Genomic DNA, 21,535 nt, shown 5'->3' on the forward strand with positions numbered 1-21,535 from the left:
GTGGGTCTACTCCGAGACCCCAGGTCCCCTTCTGGAGACAAAACGTGCGCGCGCGGGAGCGCAGGCTTCGCATACAGAGGCCCGTTCCCCGACGCGCTCGCGCACGCCGCCCGGCCGCCCTCTGCGCACGCGCCTGCGCTACAATCTCGGCGGAGCACTGGCTATTCGCTCGCCCCGCCCCCGCCGGGCGACACTCCCCTTCGACCCCGCCCGCCCGACCTTCCCAGCATCCCGACCCCCCCCCCCCCCCTACGGCAAGCGGCGAGGTCCGATCCCGCCAGGAGCCGGGAGCCGGGAGCGCAGGGGCGGGGCGGCGCGCTGAGGTCAGCGCGGCGGCGGCCGGCCACGCCGTGGTTGGCTGCGCCCGCGCTGGCCGCGCCCTGGTTGGCTGCGGGCCGCGGGGCTGTGCCGCCGGGTCGAGGCTGGGGTCGGGGCTCGGGCGCCGGCCGGGCTTGCGCAGCGCTCGGCTCCGCGCCGCTGCAGGTCGACGGCGGGCGGCGAGGAGGGTGCGGCCGCGGGCGGGGCCGAGGAGCGCGAGGCGGGGGCGGGCGGCGGCGCCGAGGGGAGGAGACCAGCCCATGGACCCGCGGGGCCCGGCGCCCCAGACGCTGCGCCGCCGGGACCGAGCCCAAGATGTCGGCCTAGGCCGGGGCGCGACGACGCGGACGGGGCGGCGACGAGGGGCCGCGGCTGCCGAGGCTCGCGCCCGCCGGGACGCTGAGGGCTCGCCGTGACGGACTGGCCGAGCGGGCGGCGAGAGGCCGGCGCGTTGGGAGCGGGCCGCGCGGCACCATGTCTGCCAAGGTGCGGCTCAAGAAGCTGGAGCAGCTGCTCCTGGACGGGCCCTGGCGCAACGAGAGCGCCCTGAGCGTGGAGACGCTGCTCGACGTGCTCGTCTGCCTGTACACCGAGTGTAGCCACTCGGCCCTGCGCCGCGACAAGTATGTGGCCGAGTTCCTCGAGTGGGGTAAGTGTGCGCGGGCCTGACCCTCGGCTCTGCGACCCCCGCCCGGTTGCGCCCTCCCCCCACTCCGCCCGCCTCCTCCCTGTCCTCGGGCTTCCGCTCATCCCGCCTCGTCACCGTTCCCAGACCCGCCGCCCCATCCCTGTCCGGCCGCTCCTGGCGCCCTCACCGCTTCGCGGCTCTCCATCCCGCCCTGCCCTCCTCTTTGGCCTTCTCACATCCGCGTTCGGCCGACCCGCCCCCTCATCCTGCCCCTCGGAGCCACATCCTCCGTTCCCACCCCCACCCCCGCGCCCGGCCATCGCCCCGGCCGCTTCCTAGATCCACCCTCCGAGTCTGGATATCGTTTCCTGCAGCACTCCCTGGGATATCCGCCCCTCGCCCTTGGGGTCCGGAGTCCGCGTCGAGTTGCTCCCCCCGCTCGCCCTGCTGGCTTGTGGGGGCAGCGGCGTGTGCTTTTTGCGTCTGTCCCCCGCACCCCCGTGCGTCTCCTGGGAGCCCCTCCTAGGTGACAGCCTGTCTGCATCCCTTGGTGTCCGGGGCCTGAACATCCCTTTGACTGTACCACCTCTAAGGGAATTTTAAGGTTAAAAGCCTTGTTTTGAATACGCCATGCGAGAGCAAATTGATTTTTTTCATTGTAGTTTTGCCAGACCCTTGTAATATTTGGGGGGCAGCTGGAACTGTTAGTATATGGAAGTCACTTAAGAACTTTTTTCGTCTGATCTTTGCGTGCCTTAATCATTGGTTAACTAAGTTATTATGCTTTATTAGGACAAAAATTTGATTAAGCTACTTAATGGTTAGAATCTCAAGAACAGCTACACGTGTAAAGTAAAATCTTCTTACAGTCTCTCTCTCTAACTTGGACATTTTGTCAAGACCCTCAGCCTCATATAAAAATACTGAGAAGGAAGATGCAATGTTTCTATTCCGGGTTCGGGCCAGATCTATGAAAATCTTATCCTTGGGTCATGTGCGTCATTGGACTAGGATTGTGCAGTTTGATCCAGTAATTTCTAACCTTTGGGGCTGATAAAGCTGATATTGACATGAAGAAACAAACGAATGTATTCCATAGTGAGGCCACCTCCTCTGCCAAAGTGGTAATTAGAATTTGGAATTTTGTTTACAAAATAAAACTTAAGTTGTGATATTCTTTAGAGAGCTGCTGTTTTTCGCGCTTCAGTGGAATTTTGATGTCTTGTGAGAGCAGCAGTAGAAGGAGGCCCACAGCCCCAGGACAGCCTGTTATGCTTTATTTTGGTGGGGTCCACCTTTCTTGATTATATACGATATCAGTAAAATATGAGTACTATTCATTTTCTGGGGTCATTTATCAGTGACATGATTTCCAACTGAATGAGTTAACTGACTTCACAGTTGCTTTGAAAGTGAAGTCTTTGGTGCCTGTTACATCCCAGCCTTCTGAGTATCCTCTTTGCTGTTCTTGCTGAGTGTTTGATCTTGAAATCCAGTTTCAAGATCAAGTTCAACTCAGTGCTTGGTATGTGAGTAAATGTGTGACTGCAAAGAGGAGGCAGAGGGAAGGTTGAGTTAGCAGGTAAGGTGTGGTCCAGCTAGCCTCTGGCCTGGGGACCTGCAGTGCCTCGGAGGGGCTTATCCTGAAGGCTGGGTGCCCTGTGGAGCAGTGGTCCTTCCTTGTGCAGCCCCCTCACCACCAGACGGTACCTGCCACTCTGTGAACTGGTGGGCTTCACTGGAGGAAGCTCTTCTCTGCATGTGCGGAGGTCTTATGAGATTTGGGTTTTCCAAGTCTTAAGTAGAAGCTCTGTGCTGTAATAAAGAAATATTTTGAAAATCGTGTGCTGGCTCTTTGGAAATTATGATTACAAATAAATTACATTATTCTAAAGAACTCAGTCTGCACAGAACTTTAAATTACAGAGAAGAATGTACTCTAAGGTGGCATGTTCATGGAATAGTAATATATTTTAGAAGCAGTATTTCATCTCATGTGTGTTAACATACACACCGATGTAATTCCACAGTGTGTATTACTAGTTAGGATGTGTGTGCAGTCATTATTTAGTGTTACTTGGAATGCCCAGTCATTGTGTTTGGAAGGCAAAGAATGGTCTTTCAAGTGGAATTGTTTGCGGAGCATTATTAGGTGCCCTGACTTCCAAGTGGAATTACTTCTGCTCTGCTCAAGAAACACGTACATAGGCTGTCAACCTGCAGATGGTTGAGTGTTTGGATTTACACTCTGCCTGATGTTTGAGACCTCTGATGTTTGAGTCCTCTCCTGCAGAGGGGCTAACCTTGCTAGGTGTCTGTTAACAGTTATGTAGAATTCTTGAAACTTAATGAAGGAAAATAGCCGATTCAGCCCAGATTTGAGACTTACTGGGGAATCTTTGAGGAAATTTGGAAAGTATAAGTATTAAAGATTTTAAGTTTTAAAAGAAGATTTTCTTATTTCCACAGTGGCTGCTTGGGACAAGACTCATCCTAGGCTTCACTGTAGATTTTGCCTTTAATTTTCCCTTGATTGTGTTTATAGTTTGATTAGTTTTCTCTATGAGATCCAGGACCTTAATTAAAAGTTGGAAATACCCTGCTTTGCGTGTGTATTTCTTTAAGCTGTTTTTTAAATGCAAATTTGATACCGTTTGAAGCAGACCATATGAAACATTTTGAAATTTCTACAAGTAGACAGCAACAAATATGGACAACTAAATGAGGTGAAATTGTTGTCTTTCATCTTCGTTATATAAAAATACTTTTACATGTCTTAAAATTTTTTTTTCATGACTTAAAAATAATGGCCGGTATTATATTTAGACAGCTGATGTTTGAAGTCCCAGCCCATTGGCATTGGGTGGATCACAGTGGCCCTCTGCTCTGAGCCCCACGTGGCCTGCAGAGCAGGTGGGAGGCCTGGGGCTCGCTGCTGGCGGCATACGTGAGCGTGGGTTTCCCGTTTCCCAGTCCAGAGCATCTTCTCTCATCGTGCCACCATGCTTCCTCTGTAAGGGCTAGAATTAATCTTTGTAGCCCTCTGTTTAATTTCCTCATTGGTGATTTTTCTTATTATGAAGGAAGCGGTACCTTCTCAGAGTTCTCCTTCATCTGTGTGAATTCCTGTAGCTCTTGGCCTGGGGATGCTCAGCCCTAGGTGTGAGTGGGATGACTCTACCAAGTTTAATACGTTCAGGCTTAGCTGATGGTGCTGAACATCTCAAGATAGAATTTTTGCATAACATAGGAACACGTTTTTTAACTAACAGATATAAGAAACAGATCTTTTGAATAATAAGATCTAACTTGTAGGGGAATACTGGGATTGGGTAATAAAATTTAGGTTAACATAATTTGGATTTGTAAATAGGTATTTGAAATGCATGGTGATATTGACTACATGGCAAGTGATGGGACTGCTGAAACCATTAAACATTAACCGGCCAGCCTTACTTTTTCTCTCTTAAAACCTCCTCCATTGACAGTTGGGCTTTGAGGTAAACAGCAGTGTCTTTGTTAAATGTAGACTTGCAATAAGTAAAACTGGAGTTGGAGTGAGTTGTTCTCACTTCAAGATACCACTGTGTGAGCTACCTGAAAAAGCTTCTGCTGTGTGGTGAATTGCTCTTCAATTGCAAATGCACGTTAAGGTAAAAACTCAGAATGCGCCGGTGGCAGTGTTGACAGGAACGCCCCTTGCCTTTGCCCTGCCTCTTGTTGCAGCACCTGACGCCCTTGGAAATCTTGTCCTGTCTGTGCTGACGTCTGTGATGCTGGATAAACATGCGAGCAAACAGGACTGTTAATTTCAAACTATATTAAGTACAGCAAAGCTATTGAATGCTTTTCTTGGTAAAGAGGCAAAATGTATTTTTTGAGACTAATAAAGTAAAAGGATCATGCTACAAGAGACCACATATAGATTTTTTACCCTTTTTTAAAAAATCATAAGTGGTAAAATGGGGCTTCCCTGGTGACGCAGTGGCTAAGAATCTGCCTGCCAATGCAAAGGACACGGGTTCGAGCCCTGGCCTGGGAAGATCCCACATGCCGCGGAGGAATATGGTAATTTTTGAAGGCTTTATTTAGACTTAAAATCTACCAAAGAACAATTAAACAATTAGTATCTATTTTATCTTATTTTTTAATTTTATTCATTTAAAATAAAACAGATACTATCTATGAGATGAAGATCACGCTTCATAGTATGATTTTAAATAATCTGTGTTTCATATTAGATTTTTGCCAGTAGGTAAGTGGCAGCAAAATTGTTTTCAGATTAAAACTTTGCAAAAAGGATCAATTGTATAATAGGAGACTTGAAAAAAATTTTTTTAAATATTTAATTTATTTATTTTGGCTGTGCTGGGTCCTAGTTGTAGCACGCGGGATCTAGTTCCCAGACCAGGGATCGAACCTGGGCCCCCTGCATTGGGAGCGCGGAGTCGTACCCACTGGACCACCAGGGAATTCCCCTATAATAGGAGGCTTTGGATTTTTGTTGTCTTTAGGAAAGAATTAGAAATTTGAAGAGAAATTTGAATTGAATTATATAATTTCTGTTCTTGTATTGGAGCTTCTTTGGAGACGTAAGGAATTTACTCTTCAGCGGGGAGTCCTAACATTTACTGCATGATGACGATTCCTCTAGCCTCCAAAATCACAGAGTCATGGGTTTGAAAACGGTTAGGAGTTTGAGAGATCCCATGATCTGCCCTCCACCCCCATTTCCCCTCTCGTTTGGGTAAACCGGGCTCTGGACATTTTCCCTAATCATTTCTGAGCAAGTAGCCCTCTCACCAGGGTTTCTCTCCTTCATGGACCCATGGTCAGCCCTGGGCCTTCTTGCCGGCACCTGCTTTGAAATATCTTAGTTTTATTTTAAACTTTCTTCCCCCCCGCCCATTCCCATTATCAGTGGCCTAGCTGAAGCTCTCAAGCCCTCAGACCTAAATTAAAGCCTTTCTTGCTTGAAGATTTAAATATCTCTGCCAGATCAGTCTTCAACACTGCTTTTCATTTCATCATTCCCCCTTTCAAAACTTCTACAATGACTTTGTATTCTGTTGCCTTAAAAAAAAATCAGGTCTGAAATCCATGGTCCAACACTGGAATTTAACATTGACCTAAGGGACTTCCCTGGTGGCACAGTGGTTAAGAATCCACCTGCCAGTGCAGGGGATGAGGGTTCGAGCCCTGGTCTGGGAAGATCCCACATGCCACGGAGCAACTAAGCCAGGGCGCCACAACTACTGAGCCTGTGCTCTAGAGCCCGCGGGCCACAACTACTGAGCCCGTGTGCCACAACTGCTGAAGCCCGTGCGCCTAGAGCCCATGCTCCGCAACAAGAGAAGCCACTGCAATGAGAAGCCCATGCACCTCAACGAAGAGTAGCCCCAAAGAGGTTGCTTATAGAAGTTAGACCCAGAGTGGGCTGGCTGGTAGACGGACTACTGTTTCGCATTATATTGAATAACTCTGTAGAACTACTTGACTTTTAAAACTGAGTAAATGCATTACCTTAATAAAAGTAAAATTGTATTTAATGAAAATCACCCCCACAGATATGGTCAGAGGTGCCATTAATCTCAACCTCTAAAACTTGGATTAGTTGTATCTTTTTAGGTTTATTTGTTTCATTTATTTATTCATTCACTCATTTATTTTTGGCTGTGTTGGGTCTTCGTTGCTGCGCGCGGGCTTTCTCTAGTTGCGGCGAGCGGGGGCTACTGTTTGTTGCGGTGCACGGGCTTCTCATTGCTGTGGCTTCTCTTGTTGTGGAGCACGGGCTCTAGGCGCACGGACTTCAGTAGTTGCAGCACGCGGGGCCAGTAGTTGCGGCGTGCGGGCCCTAGAGCACGTGGGCTTCAATAGTTGTGGCACGTGGGCTCAGTAGTTGTGGTGCGTGGGCTCCGTAGTTGTGGCGCACAGGCTTAGTTGCTCCGCGGCATGTGGCATCTTCCCGGACCAGGGCTCGAACCCGTGTCCCCTGCATTGGCAGGCGGATTCTTAACCACTGCGCCACCAGGGAAGTCCCTAAGCAACCTCTTTCAACCCTTCTGTTTCTCCTTATCATCAACTGTTTTATGATCCCATTGAACTGCCAGTAATAGAGAACCAAACAACAGTGACTTAAAATCAAGGTTGAATTCTCTGTCATGTGACACTGTTGGTAGTCCAGGGCTAGGAAGACAGTCTCATTCCAAGAAGCCTTCAGGGACCTGGGCCCTTTCCTGCTAAGTCCACTGTGTGGTCTGATGGGGGCCCTCCTGTCTACACTCCAGGCAGAGGGTGAAGGTGTTATGCGGATGGGGGCGATTCTTGGATGCTGATGGTTGTCTGTTTAGCAGTTCTTGCCTCAGGTTTCATGCATCTAAATCGCATGCTTGTCCTGCTGATTTCTGATTTGCCATTTTATATATTACCTGTTAACTTCCTACTGTGGAAGAGAAGGCTAGGAGCTTTACAGGTCTTCTTTCCTGCGCTGCCCGAAACACACACACCCTTCCTTTCTCTCTGCTTTTCCAAATCTGACTATATAAAAATTTTTGTTTAAACTGATACTCAGTGTTTGTTGTTATCATTGGGTAAACATTTTAACAGCTGAGCCACATAGGATACAGTTAATTCACAGTCTACTAAGACAAGGAATTATTTTTGTGTTAATTGGAATGAATTATTTTTTCTCTCATTTAGCGTGGATGCCAATATATAGTCATGAATTTAGTCCAGGCTTCTAAATAGAACTCCCCAGTACAGACACCTCGAGTGATCTCTCACTTTTCATCCCTTGTAGAGCCTTTCATTTTCCTGTTCCATTCTAGGCTGTTTCTTCTCTAGGCCTGCTACTTAGCAGTCATCCTGGGATTTCTCTTCATTCCTTCTGGGAATTCTTTTTGTGCCTCTCCTGTGTGGAATGGGAATTCCTGGATCCTGTGTCATATATTCTAGTGGCTTCCTGAGAAAGAGTTCATCAGAGAGAAGTTTTTTTGAGAGCCTGTCTGAAAATGTCTTTTCTTTTCTCACACTTGAACGGCAGTTTACCTGGGTATTGAATTCTAGGTTACAGGTCATTTTTCCTCAGAAGTTTGGAGCTTTACTCAGATGTCTGCCTGCTGTTGTTGCAAAGGGGAAGCCTGAGACCATTGTGATTCCCACGCCTTTGTGAGACTTGTTCCACCTCTGGGAGCTTTCAAGGTCTTTATTTATCCCTAGTGTTCCTTGGTGGGTCTTTTTGGTGGGGACACTTGGGTCCTTCAGCTCTCCAGAACTTTTCTGTATTATATCTTTATGATGTCTGCTTTCTTCATTCTTGCCTTTTTGGTTGCCTGTTATTCATATTTTGGACCTTCTGGAACTTTCTGCTAGTTTCCTTTCTCCTACTTTTTTCCATTCATTGATCTTTTGTCCTTATTTTTCTGGGAGAGATCCTCAACTTTGTCTTCTAGTCTTTACATTGAGTTTTTATTTCTGCCATCGTGTCTTTCATTTCTAAGTGTTTTTGTCCTTAGTATTTCCTTTCTTTTTAATAACATCTTGTTTCTGTTTCACGAAGGCAAATCATTGAAAACTTTTTCCTCTTTATGTTTTGTTGATTTATGTGCGTACATTTATGTTATACAGACATTTTCTTTTGTTTCTTGTGCTGTCTCTGTTTCTTCTGAGTCCTTTTAATCCTGTTTCCTACTTTGGTCTTCGTCTTTGATGTCAGAAGCTCTTCTTCAGATGTCTGGTGATTATTGGCTGTCTTCCATAATTATGCCTGGACTGATTGGAACTCTCTGTGTGCGCAAACTTCAAATGTTGAGTCTCACCACTAGAAGGCAGATGGGGGTGTGGCTCATTTGAGGGGCGCTGCCAGGGTTGTTAAAGTAGTTCCTCCTCTGGGAGTGGGGTTTCTGGTCTCCTGCCTAGATGGTGGGGAGAGTGGTATATGCCCAGCTGCCAGCTTTCTGCAAAGGTGGGGTGAGGTGGAGGAGGGCCAGTGGTGGGGATGGGGGTGGGAGGAGGTCTGGAGTATAACTTGTATAACTTCTTCTTCTGCGGACTTAAAGCCAATTCTGTTTTCTGTCCATTATTGTTTAGCCTTCAAGATACTGGTGCTGCTGGTTATTCCTGGGCTGCCTTATCCCTACTTCACTTTCACTTTTCTAGCTTCGCTAAATTAGATGCCACTTGTCCATTTGCTCTCCCCACTGTGCAGAATTGTGTTGACATTTGTAGTCTACTGTCATCTCCTGTCATTCATTCAACAAGCATTCTTTAAGGACTTAAGAAGTGCCAGGCACTGCAGTGGTAACAAAACAAAATTACTGTTCTCTGGAGCTCATGTTATCCTTGAGGCTACGTCCCACTGTAATCTATGCTATCATTTTATGAGATTTCCAGGTGGTGCAGAGATAAGGGTGTCCTATACACTGGAGGTAACTGAAAGGTACCCTAGTTTTCATCTCTAAATGAAGTCAGAGCGTACAGTTCCTGTTTCATTTTTTTTGGATGTATTCTGTTTGTTATATTTACTCACTTATTAGAAAGTTTCCTGCGTAAGTAGAAGGAAGAAATGGAGATATGGGAGGGCAAGTTTTTTTCTAGTTATTCTACAACATTGGAAGAGAGAGAAAGGAGAAGGGGTAAAAGGATGTGAAGGAGGGGGATTTGGGTGTGTTGAAAGCAGAAGAGGGGGTGCCTGAAAAGTGCTTGGAAGGAGGGCTGGGGAGGCCCCCTGGGCGGGCACAGGCGTGAAGCAGGAGCGTGCCTGCGTGGATAGGTAACGTGGCGATGTTTGAATTGGGTGTTTGTGACTCAGGGACCCGGTGTGCAAACTTTATCTTTCTTGAAGTGACACAGAGCTGATTCTGTTTAACTCTAAAGCTTTTGGTATGTAGGAAGAAATCACCAATTTAAAATAAAGAGCAGAATAAGAAATGTTCTTACCACTCATGATTTTATAAATACATAAAAAACAAATGAAATCCAAAGGTAAATAGACCTCCCTTGTTCCTTAAAAAACTAAAAATAGAACTACTATATGACCCAGCAATCCCATTATGGGGCATGTACCCTGAGAAAACCATGATTCAGAAAGATACATGTACTACAATGTTCGTTGCAGCACTATTTACAATAGCCAGGGCATGGGAGCAACCTAAGTGTCCATTGACAGATGAATGGATAAAGAAGATGTGGCACATATATACAATGGAATATTACTCAGCCATAAAAAGGAATGAAATTGAGTTATTTGTAGTGAGGTAGATGGACCTAGAGACTGTCATACAGAGTGAAGTAAGTCAGAAAGAGAAAAACAAATACCTTATGCTAACGCATATATATGGAATTTTAAAAAGCGGTACTGATGAACCTAGTGGCAGGGCAGGAATAAAGATGCAGACATAGAGAACGGACTTGAGGGCACGGGGGTGGGGGCGAAGCTGGGGTGAAGTGAGAGAGTGGCATGCACATATATACACTACCAAATGTAAAATAGCTAGCTAGTGGGAAGCAGCCGCATAGCACAGGGAGATCAGCTAGGTGCTCTGTGACCACCTAGAGGGACAGGATAGGGAGGGTGGGAGGGAGGCTCAAGAGGGAGGGGATATGGGGATATATGTATGCATATAGCTGATTCATTTTGCTGTACACTAGAAACTAACACAACATCGTAAAGCATTTATACTAAAAAAGTTAAGGAAACTAAGCACTCAAAAAAAAAAAAAAAAAACCCAAAGGTAAATAGATCTCCCTTACCAGGATACCCAAACTACATTTTAAGGCTGTTGCTCTCTTGTGCTTTACCCCTGTTCATGTGAAAGAATTGAATTAAAAACATTGAGTTTCTCTCGTTTTGTTTAAAAAATTTAAATCAGGGGGCTAAATTGACTTTTAACATATTTTTAACTTGAAATAGCATTTATATTGATTCTTCATTATTGAGAAAGATGCTGGTTTCATAATTAATGGGTTTGCAGCAATCCTTAAAAAATAATTTTGCAGCTCAGATTTGTTTCTTTTTTAACCCTAAGTATTTGGAATCAGATTGTTGAAAAGTCTTTAAGTATATTAACAAATCACCTTTTTGATGTACCTTTAAATGAATCTGAGAAAATGTTGATGAAGCATTGCTTTCAAATATGTAGGATATATTGTCTAGCTGGCAACACTTTGGGAGGTTACTAAGAATGCTCTATTTCCAATTCCGCCAGTTAAGGTGTCAAGGGTAGCATTTACATTAGACTGTATTGGGACAAAAATGTTTCTCAAAACCTAAGGCATTATTATGGTTTTATGTAATCAAAGTGATAAGCCTGGATATATTTCTTGTACAAGTATATAATTATTTTTAAAAAACCAAGATTTGTGTTTATGAAGTTTTGATAATCCTTGTGAAATGATATGTTAAGAGGGATATTGAACAGACCCTGGATGTCTATCAACAATGTGAGAGAAACTTAAATCGAATTACACAGCTAACTAACTTTATTTTAGTGAAAAAGAAAGGTTTCCCTGCCATTTACAATTAACAGATGATTTCTTTTCTTTCTTTTTTGGTAACAGTTTTATTGAGATGTAATCCACATGCAATTTACCTATTTAAGTTGTAGAGTTCAGTAGTTTTAGTATTTTGTAGAGTTGTGCAGCTATTTATTTCCACCTTCATCACCTTAAAAAGAAATCCTAAACCCTTTAGCTATCAGTCCCAACTCCTTCCTTCCCTCACCAGCCCCAGGCAGCCCCAAGCAGCCACTAATCTCGTTTCATTATATATTGGCATATTCTGGACATTTCCTATAAATGGAATCATATAATATGTGGTCTTTTGTGATTGGATTCTTTTCACTTAGCGTAATGTTTTCAAGGATATATCTGTATTTCATTCCTTTTTATTGCTGAATAATATTCTGTTATATGGATAGTCCATATTTTGTTTACCCATTCATCAGTTGATGGACATTTGAGTTATTTCTACCTTTGAGCTAGTTTGAATAATGTTGCTATGAACGTTAATGTACAGGTTTTTATGTGGACATACGTTGTCATTTCTCTTGATTGTATACCTGGGAGTGGAATTGCTAGGTCATTTGGTAACTCTCTGCTTAGCGTTTTGAAGAACTGCCAGATTGTTTTCCATAACAACCGTCCCAGTTCACATTCCCGACAGCAGCAGTAGGGTTCCAGTTTCTCCTCATCCTCACCAATGCTTGTTCTTATTTGTCTTTTTTATTCTAGCCATACTAGTGTGTGTTGAAGTGGTATCTCATTGTGGTTTTGATTTGCTTTTGCCTAAAGGCTAATGATGAGCATCTTGTTTATTGTTTTGTTTATTGGCCATTTTTATATGTTCTTTGGAGAAATGTCTATTCAGGTTCCTTGCTCATTTTTTTAAATTGTGTTAAAAAATAAACAAAATTGTTTATTTTGTTGAGTTGTGAGAGTTCTTTATATATTCTGGATACAAATCCTTCATTAGATGTGTGATTTGCAGATATTTTCTCCTATACTGTAGGTTGTCATTTCGATTTCTTAATGGTTTCCGTTGAAGCACAAGTTATTAATTTTGATGAAATCCAATTTAACTTTCTTTTGTTGCTTTTGGTGGCATATGTAAGAATCCATTGCTAAATCCAGGGTCATAAAGATTTATATCTGTGTTTTCTTCTAAGAATTTTATAGTTTTAGCTTTTACATTTAGGTCTTCGATCCATTTTGAATCATTTTTTATATAAGGTGTGAGATGGGAGTTCAAATTCATTCTTTTGCATGTGGCTATCCTGTTGTCCCAACACCATTTGTTGAAGAGACTGTTTTTCCCATTGAATAATCTTGGCACCCTTGTCAAAATCAACTTGCCATAAACGTATGGTCTTATTTCTGGGCTCTCAGTTCTCTTCTGTTGATGTATATGCCTATTTTTATGTAACTACCACACTTTCTTGATTACTGTTGCTTTGTAGTAAGTGCTGAAATCGGGAAGTTTGAGTCCTCCAACTTTGTTCTTTTTCAAGATGGTTTTGGCTATTCTGGGTTCCTTGAATCTCCATATGAATTTTAGGGTCAGTGTGTCAATTTCTATGAAGAAGCCCTCTGGGATTCTGATAGGGATTGAGTTGAATCTGTAGATCAATTTGGGGAGTATTGCCATCTTAACAGTATTAAGTCTGCCTGTCTATAAACACAATATATCTTTCCATTTATTTAGCTCTGAATTTTTTTTAAAAAATATTTTGTAGTTTTCAGAGTTTAACTTGTTTTTACTTTTTTACTGTGGTAAAATACATATGACATAAAATGTGCCATTTTAACTTTTTTTTTTTTTTTTTTCTTCGCGGCACGCGGGCCTCTCACTGCTGTGGCCTCTCCCGTTGCGGAGCACAGGCTCCGGACGCGCAGGCTCAGCGGCCATGGCTCACGGGCCCAACCGCTCCGCAGCACGTGGGACCCTCCCGGACCGGGGCACGAACCCGCGTCCCCTGCACCGGCAGGAGGACTCCCAACCACCGCGCCACCAGGGAAGCCCCATTTTAACTTTTTGAGTGATCATTTAGTTGCATTAATTCCATTCACCATGCAAAGTGTAAGATTTGTACTTATTTTGTTAAATTATTCCCAAGTTTGTCTCTTTTTAAATGCTATTGCAAGTGGAATTGTTTTCTTAATCTCATTTTTGGATTGTTCATTGCAAATTTATACAAATACAATTTTTTTATATAAATTTTATTTATTTATTTATTTATTTTTGGCTGCGTTGGGTCTTCGTTGCTGCACGCAGGCTTTCTCTGGTTGTGGCAAGCAGGGGCTACTCTTCGTTGTGGTGTGTGGCTTCTCATTGCGGTGGCTTCTCTTGTTGTGGAGCATGGGCTCTAGGCGCACGGGCTTCAGTAGTTGTGGCACGTGGACTCAGTAGTTGTGGCTTGCGGGCTCTAGAGTGCAGGCTCAGCAGCTGTGGCGCATGGGCTTAGTTGCTCCGCAGCACGTGGGATCTTCCCGGGCCAGGGCTTGAACCCATGTTCCCTGCATTGGCAGGTGGATTCTTAACCACTGCGCCACCAGGGAAGCCCCAAATACAATTTTTTTTAATAGTGATTCTGTATCCTGCAAAATTGCTCAACTTGTTTATTAGTTCTAATGGTTTTTTTAGTGGATTTCTTAGGAGTTTTGTGTACAAAGTCATGTCACCCATGAATAGAGGTAGTTTTGTTTTTTCCTTTCCAATTTGGATGCCTTTTATTTATTTTTGTTGCCTAATTGTCCTGGCTAGAACCTCTGGTACAGTGTGGAATAGAAGTGGCAAGCGTGGGCATTCTTGTCTTATTCCTGATCTTAGGGAGAAAGTGTCTCTATCTTTCACCATTAAGTATGCTGTTAGCTGTGAGTTTTCATAGATGCCCTTTATTAGGTTGAGGAAGTACCCTTCTATTCCTAGTTTGTTGAGTATTTTTGTCATGAAAGTTTATTGGATTTTATCAGCTGCTTTTTGCATCTGTGGAGATAATCATGTGGCTTTTGTTTCTTATTCAGTTGCTGTGGTGTATTACATTTAATTGATTTCTGTATGTTGAATCAACCTTGCATTCCTGGGATAAATCCCACTTGGTCACAGTGTACAATTCTTTTTCTGTGTTACTTGATTTGGTTTGCTAGTATTTTGTTGAAGATTTTTGCATCTATATTCATAAGAGATAATTGGTCTGGAGTGTTTTTCTTTCCTCATATATGTCTTTGTCAGGTTTTGGTATCAGGATAATACTGGCCTTATAGAATGAGTTAGGAAGGGTTCTCTCTTACATTTTTTGAGAGTTTGTGAAAAATTAATATATGATTCTTCCCATGTTTGATAAAAGTCACCTATGAAGCCATCTGGGCTTTTTACTTAATTTATTTTATTTTAGGTTTTGGCTTCTCTTTGTTGTGGAGCATAGGTTCTAGGCATGCGGGCTCAGTCACTGTGGCTCGCGGGCTCTAGAGCTCAGGCTCATGGGCTTAGTTGCTCCAGGGCATGTGGGATCTTCCTGGACCAGGGCTCGAATCCGTGCCCCCGGCACTGGCAGGCAGATTCTTAATCAGTGCGCCACCAGGGAAGTCCCTGGGCTTTCTTTGTGGTTAGTTTTTTGATTACTAATTCAGTCTCTCTAGTTATTATAGATCTGTTCACATTTTCTGTTTCTTCTTGAGTCAATTTGGTAGTTTTTGTCTTTTTAGGAATTTGTCCATTTCACTGAGGTTAATTTGTTGGCATACAGTTGTTTGTAGTATTTCTTAATCCTTTTATTTCTGTAGGATCTGTAGTAGTGTCCCCTCTTTCATTTCAGTTCTAGCAATTTGAGTCTCCTCTTTTTTTTTTTCTTGGCCAACTTTAAAATGGTTAAAATGGCAAATTTTACATTATATATATTTTATCTGAACAAAAAAGTAATTGCAAGTAAAGGTAATTGAAATCCATCCATGTTGTTGAGTGTAAATAACTATAGCTAGTTCTTTCTGGTTGCTGTATAGTAGTCCACTGAATTCGTTTCCCACAGTTTATCCATTCATTCAGATGGACATCTGGGTTGTCCAGTTTGGGGCTATTAATGAAGAGTGATGCTGCCAGAAATTGTTTTGGTTTTTAAAATTCTCCAGAAAGAATGAATGATTTTTCTAAATCTAGTGCCTCTCTCCAAACGTTGAATTCTGTAATAGTTTGTGGCGGGTGGTCACAGATGGTCCAAGTCCCAGTTCTTGGTAGCTTAGGATTGTCCCTCATACCAAGTATTAAAAATATTAGAACCTATATCACAGAAATTATATTTGGCCAGTGCTATTTTTATTTTAAATAATGTTAAAATTATAAAAATAATGTATGCTCGTGATTTCATGAATTCAGGCAGTATAGAAGGGTATGTCATAGAGGGTAAAAGTCTTCTTCCCCTTAGTTGTATTATAATTTTTTTACTTCTTTTTAAATTTTAGAGCATCTTCTAGAATTTACATTAAAATTGAATATTGATTTGAAAGCTTTTTAACATCAAAATATATTTCTATTTATAGTCATTTCAAATTTTTCATAAGAAATTAATGTTAGAATATGGTTATTACATATATCGAGGATTGTGATTTTTGTCTTTGACTATTAATTTTTATTGTTTATATTAATATACATAATGCTGTTGAATCATTCATACATTGCCAGGATAAAGCACACTTAGCCATGGCATTTTATTCTCTAACTGCACAGTCAAACCTGTTGTATTCATGTTTTCTGTATTAATTGAAGAGGAGTCTGTAGTTAGTGGTTTTAACTTTCATATGTTGTCTTTGGAATATTTTGGTATCAGAATTATGCTAAGAAATAAGATTTTTTATGAAAAGTTATAAAGCTTCCAGTCTTGTGTTCAAGAATATTTTTACAGAGTGAAGAACTATCTAAATACAGTGGCTTTCAGTGGGGGATATTCTTAGACAACTTTCAAACTTAGTATTCTGTTGGGTTTTCTGTCACTTGGTTGATTTTATAATTAATATTCCCTAAGAAACACCATTCATTTTATCAATAACCTTTGGTGTATTAACATGGAATTGTATATGAAATAATTTAACTACTTTTATTTCTTTTATGCCGGTGGCTACATCATTTTTAGTTTTCACTCAGTAGTTAATTAGGGGGAGTTACCAATTTTATGTTGTCAAAGTTTATAGCATTTATGTTATGTTGTGACTTACAGTGAAATCTTTTTCATTCTAAGTCTAAGTTGGTTGTAAGAATTGGAAACTAATGAATAGAATTTATAATAATTTTAGGTATGTAACTGTTATTCACTGTAAAACCCAATTGTGTGACTGGACCCAGGGAGAAGGCACCTATCCTGTGCCTTGAGCAGGAGAGTCATCCAGATGTTAGCATTGAGGAGTCCCTGGACTTTCTTCCTAACTTTCTTTGCTGCTTCTGGGCATAACTCAGCTGCCACCGTTTCTTGTTGCTCACGTCACTCTTTCTTGGATTCTTTTATTTTGTCAGTGAAATGGACAAATTCCTAAAAAGACAAAAACTACCAAATTGACTCAATGATTTGCTAGAGTCTTTTCATGGTGGGGGGATATGTATACACATATATATATTTTTTAAATTTATTTTTAAATTTTGTTATTTATTTTTGGCTACGTTAGGTCTTCATTGCTGCGTGCAGGCTTTCTCTAGTTGTGGTAAGTGGGGGCTACTGTTTGTTGCGGTGCGCGGGCTTCTCATTGTAGTGGCTTCTCGTTGTGGAGCACGGGCTCTAGGCGCGCGGGCTTCAGTAGTTGTGGCATGTGGACTCAGTAGTTGTGGCGCGCAGGCTCTAGAGCGGAGGCTCAGTAGTTGTGGCACACAGGCTTAGTTGTTCTGCGGCATGTGGGATCTTCCCGGACCAGGACTTGAACCCGTGTCTCCTGCGTTGGCAGGCGGTTTCTTAACCACTGTGCCACCAGGGAAGCCCCGTATATGTTTTATATATACAACTGTATGTGTATATAACATTTTCCCCCCATGAAGGGATCAAGGGTGGTAATCTTTCCAAGTTATTGCATGTCTAAAAATGTCTTATTGTGCCCTTATTTTAGTGGTGTTTGTTTGACTGAGTATGGATTTCTAGTGTCGAAACGTCTCCCTCTTTTTTTTTTTTAAAGTCAAGTCTATTTTTTTTTAATTAATTAATTTATTTTTGGCTGTGTTGGGTGTTTGTTGCTGTGTGCGGGCTTTCTCTAGTTGCAGCGAGCGGGGGCTACTCTTCGTTGCAGTGTGCGGGCTTCTCATTGCGGTGGCTTCTCTTGTTGCAGAGCACGGGCTCTAGGCGCAAGAGCTTTGGTAGTCGTGGCACGCGGGCTCAGTAGTTGTGGCTTGAAGGCTGTAGAGCGCAGGCTCAGTAGTTGTGGCGCACAGGTTTAGTTGCTCCGTGGCATGTGGGATCTTCCGGGACCAGGGATCGAATCTGTGCCCCCTGCATTGGCAGATGGATTCTCAACCACTGTGCCACCAGGGAAGCCCCGAAATGTCTCCCTCTTGAAAAAGATATTCCTTCATGATCATGGTGAGGTGCTGGGTAGAAGGTGGCTGTAATTTTTTCTCTTTCTGAGGATACTAATTAGAATTTTTACAAGTATTCTCCCTGATTTATGTTTCCTGTGGGGTCAGTTCTTTGTTCACCTTGGAACTTTTCCTCTTAATGATTTTCCTTCAAATACTGGTAATTCTTGGTTGTTCTTTTTGTCGTGGATTATTTAGAAAACTTCCCTAAAAATAATATAGAATTACTAGTTGTTCCTACTGAGTGGTGATGTTTTTGAGCACTGCTAAATCCTTAGTCCATCAGATTTTATTATTTATTTATTTATATTTTTAAAATTGAGGTATAGTTGTTTTACAATGTTGTGTTAGTTTCTACTGTACAGCGAAGTGGAGTTCCCTGTGCTATACAGCAAGTTCTTATTATCTGTTTTATACATATTAGTGTATATATGTCAATCCCGATCTCCCAATTCATCCTACCCCTCACCCCCCACCTCCTCCATCAGATTTTATAGTTTTTCCTCTCTGGTAGCATTTTCATAACGATTGGTTTGTAATATAAACAAAACTTCATTTTGTAAGAAGAAAAAAAACTTTAAAAATTCACACCATTCTTAATATCTGTTTCACAGCACCAGCCACATCCCTCTTCTTATGGCTTATTTCTTCCCTACTACAGTAATTATTGTGGATTGTATTCCAAGTTTAACGATGCTAAAAATACTACATTTATTATCTGTGAAAAATATTCTCCAGTAAAATGAACTTTAAATGTTTTTTAAAATAAAGTTTGGTGTGGAGAAATTTAACTGTTGTTTTCCACTTTTCCCATGGTATTCTCGTTTCTTCAAAGTGAAAGAGAGTCCTTAGGTAAACATTTAGCAGTTAGAGCATCACCTAGACCTTCTGAAAGTTGAGTCCAGGGTACGTGCTGCTGCACCGGCATTAACCAGGTCAGGGTCTATAGAGATCTGTTACGCTGAATACTGAAGCCGTTAGTCATGGCAGCTTTGCAGAGTTTGTTGGAAATGTTTACCAGCTCATAAAACTTTTATGACCCAGAAGGAATGCCAGCAATAAAACAAATGAACTCATAACAGATAAACTGGGTGTGTAGCTGATTTTCGTGCCCAGATATGCTTCCAGTGAGGAAAACTGTTGTGTGGTTTGTGACAAGACTTTGTGGAGATTTGGATTCTTTCTGTTTGGATTTCAATTGATTTGAGTATTTGTAAAAGGAAACTCATTTGTCAAAAACTTCTAGCCTAATATCCCTTGTCATGCCTTCACTGTCCATTTAGATACGAAATAATCGAGGACCCCATGTTTGAAAATGTCATTGTTCCTTTTTTGGAATGGCTTGAATTTTTCATATGTTGATATTCTTTGTTTTCGTAATTAGTGTTAATAAAAGTGATAGCAATTGGTATTATCTCCTAAGTCCATTAAAAAATTTATTATAGGAATCTGAATGAGAGAGTAGAATATTGAACCCCTCCGTCTTTCTGCGGAGCCCACGTGTCTGATTCAGCCCGCCTGCCCGCCCCCGGCATTTTATGACAATTTGAAGAGTTGATTAATGTCTCGCTGGTATCCTTCCCTTTTCCCCACACTTCATATTGGTTTGTTCAGCTTTTTCGTATACATTTCTTAGAACTTTATATTTTAATATTCCCTACTGTTTCCTTGTTATATTAGGGAAATTAGCTGCTTTTCTATATTCTGTTTGATAGTTTTTCTTAGTTTGTCTTTTGTCAGAACTCGCTGGTGTTTCGTTCTGAGTTTATTACTGCAAGTTGAAGTGGAGGGTGCCGGGGTCTGAGGTCTCCAGTGCTGTCCCCCCTTCTGGTGCCGGGTGCCCCCCTTCCTGTGCCGGATGCCCCTTCTTCCTGTGCCGGATGCCCCCTCTTCCTGTGCCGGATGCCCCCTATTCCTGTGCCGGATGCCCCCTATTCCTGTGCCGGGTACCCCCTCTTCCTGTGCCAGGTGCCCCCTTCCTGTGCCGGGTGCCCCCTCTTCCTGTGCTGGATTCCCCCCACTTCCTGTGCCGGATACCCCTCTTCCTGTGCCGAGTGCCCCCTCTTCCTGTGCCGAGTGCCCCCTCTTCCTGTGCCGGATGCCCCCTATTCCTGTGCCGGATGCCCCCTATTCCTGTGCCGGGTACCCCCTCTTCCTGTGCCAGGTGCCCCCTTCCTGTGCCGGGTGCCCCCTCTTCCTGTGCTGGATTCCCCCCACTTCCTGTGCCGGATACCCCTCTTCCTGTGCCGAGTGCCCCCTCTTCCTGTGCCGAGTGCCCCCTCTTCCTGTGCTGGATTCCCCCCTCTTCCTGTGCTGGATTCCCCCCACTTCCTGTGCCGGATACCCCTCTTCCTGTGCCGAGTGCCCCCTCTTCCTGTGCTGGATTCCCCCCCACTTCCTGTGCCGGATACCCCACTTCCTGTGCCGGATACCCCTCTTACTGTGCCGGGTGCCCCCTCTTCCTGTGCCGGGTGCCCCCTCTTCCTGTGCGGGATGGCGGGTAGGCTAGGCTCTGTCACCAGCGCCTTTAGACAGCCAGTGAGCACTGCCTGGCGTGGAGCTGGAGAAAATGCTGGGTGGCCAGAGTTCAGCGCAGCTTCCTCTGTCTGGAGAAATGAGAGGCCTCGCTGAGGCGAGCCGGTCGTGTTTGATCTGGTCGCAGAGGGGGTGGAGGTTTGCTGGGTGGAGGGGAGGCCAGAGCAGAGTGGCCTGGAGGCCCGGCGGGAGGAGCGGGGCGTGGCTGGACGGTGCTGAGGAGTTCCGTGGAGGGTGCAGGCTGGGAGTGGGGAGCCCGAGGCCGGGAAAGTGGGTCAGGTCCCGATGAAGGGGCGAGGAGCATGCTCAGAGGATAGAAGCCACCCCGGGAGTGGGAGGAGGTGCAGACAGCTGTGTAGCCGTGTGACAGGCGGGCCACCCCCCGCCGGCCTTTCCTGAGTGACCGTTGTGGTTATGGAAGAGGCGGTGACGCTGCACACCGTGGCACACAGCTCCAGCCACCCCTTCGCCGGTCCTGTCTCCTAAAGACACGTTCTGGTAGCTGCTCCGGTGCCCACGCGGGCCTTCCCGGACCTTCGCTTAACCCCCCACCCTTGGTCACGCCAGCGCGGGCCCCTCTGCGCGGGCCGCACCCGGGGGCACCCGGGATTCCGGAGGCCTGCGCGGGGCAGGCCAGGCCCGGCTGGAGATGATGGTGGGCGGGGCTCTGGGGTAGCCTGCTGTGCCCCCGCCGGCCCTGCCACTCAGCGTCCTCTGTGCCGGTCAGGTGGTCCCCTTCCCATCCCGCCGCAGAGTTCCAGGTCCTCTAGGTGTGAGAAGGCTGGTCCCGTAGGGAAGTCACAGTGATTCTCAGCGTTTCCTCTTAAACTGGGGTTCGCACGGTCAGGGTCAGGGTGGGACGAGCCCTCGAGGCTGGTTGGGAGGTTGTGAGTATCATGTGCACTGGAGGATGTGATGGCTCCCAGTGGGGGACGGGCACGGCATCCCCTGACCAAGCAGGGGGGTGAGGGAAGTGAGAGGTGCGGGATTGCCTCTCGGGTCCTTCGTGTCAGAAA

General features: G+C 44.2%; 1 protein-coding gene across 2 annotated transcripts in view; it reads left to right on the forward strand.

Moving 5' to 3' along the window:
• Positions 1 to 553: 553 nt before the first annotated feature.
• CDC42BPB (CDC42 binding protein kinase beta) overlaps positions 554 to 21,535 on the forward strand; it is a 114,571-nt gene continuing 93,589 nt past the window's right edge. Inside the window, exon 1 of one of the 2 annotated variants that reach the window (XR_009541697.1) lies at positions 554 to 967. Coding sequence is in view for 1 of the 2 variants with exons in the window: in XM_060155691.1 (XP_060011674.1) it covers positions 793 to 967 (175 nt within the window). In the remaining variant the exon portion in view is untranslated. The remainder of the gene's footprint in view (positions 968 to 21,535) is intronic. The other variant, XM_060155691.1, reaches the window with a different exon arrangement.

The sequence above is a fragment of the Lagenorhynchus albirostris genome, chromosome 1 (genome assembly GCF_949774975.1).
Source record: "Lagenorhynchus albirostris chromosome 1, mLagAlb1.1, whole genome shotgun sequence".
Classification (NCBI taxonomy): Eukaryota; Metazoa; Chordata; class Mammalia; order Artiodactyla; family Delphinidae; genus Lagenorhynchus; species Lagenorhynchus albirostris.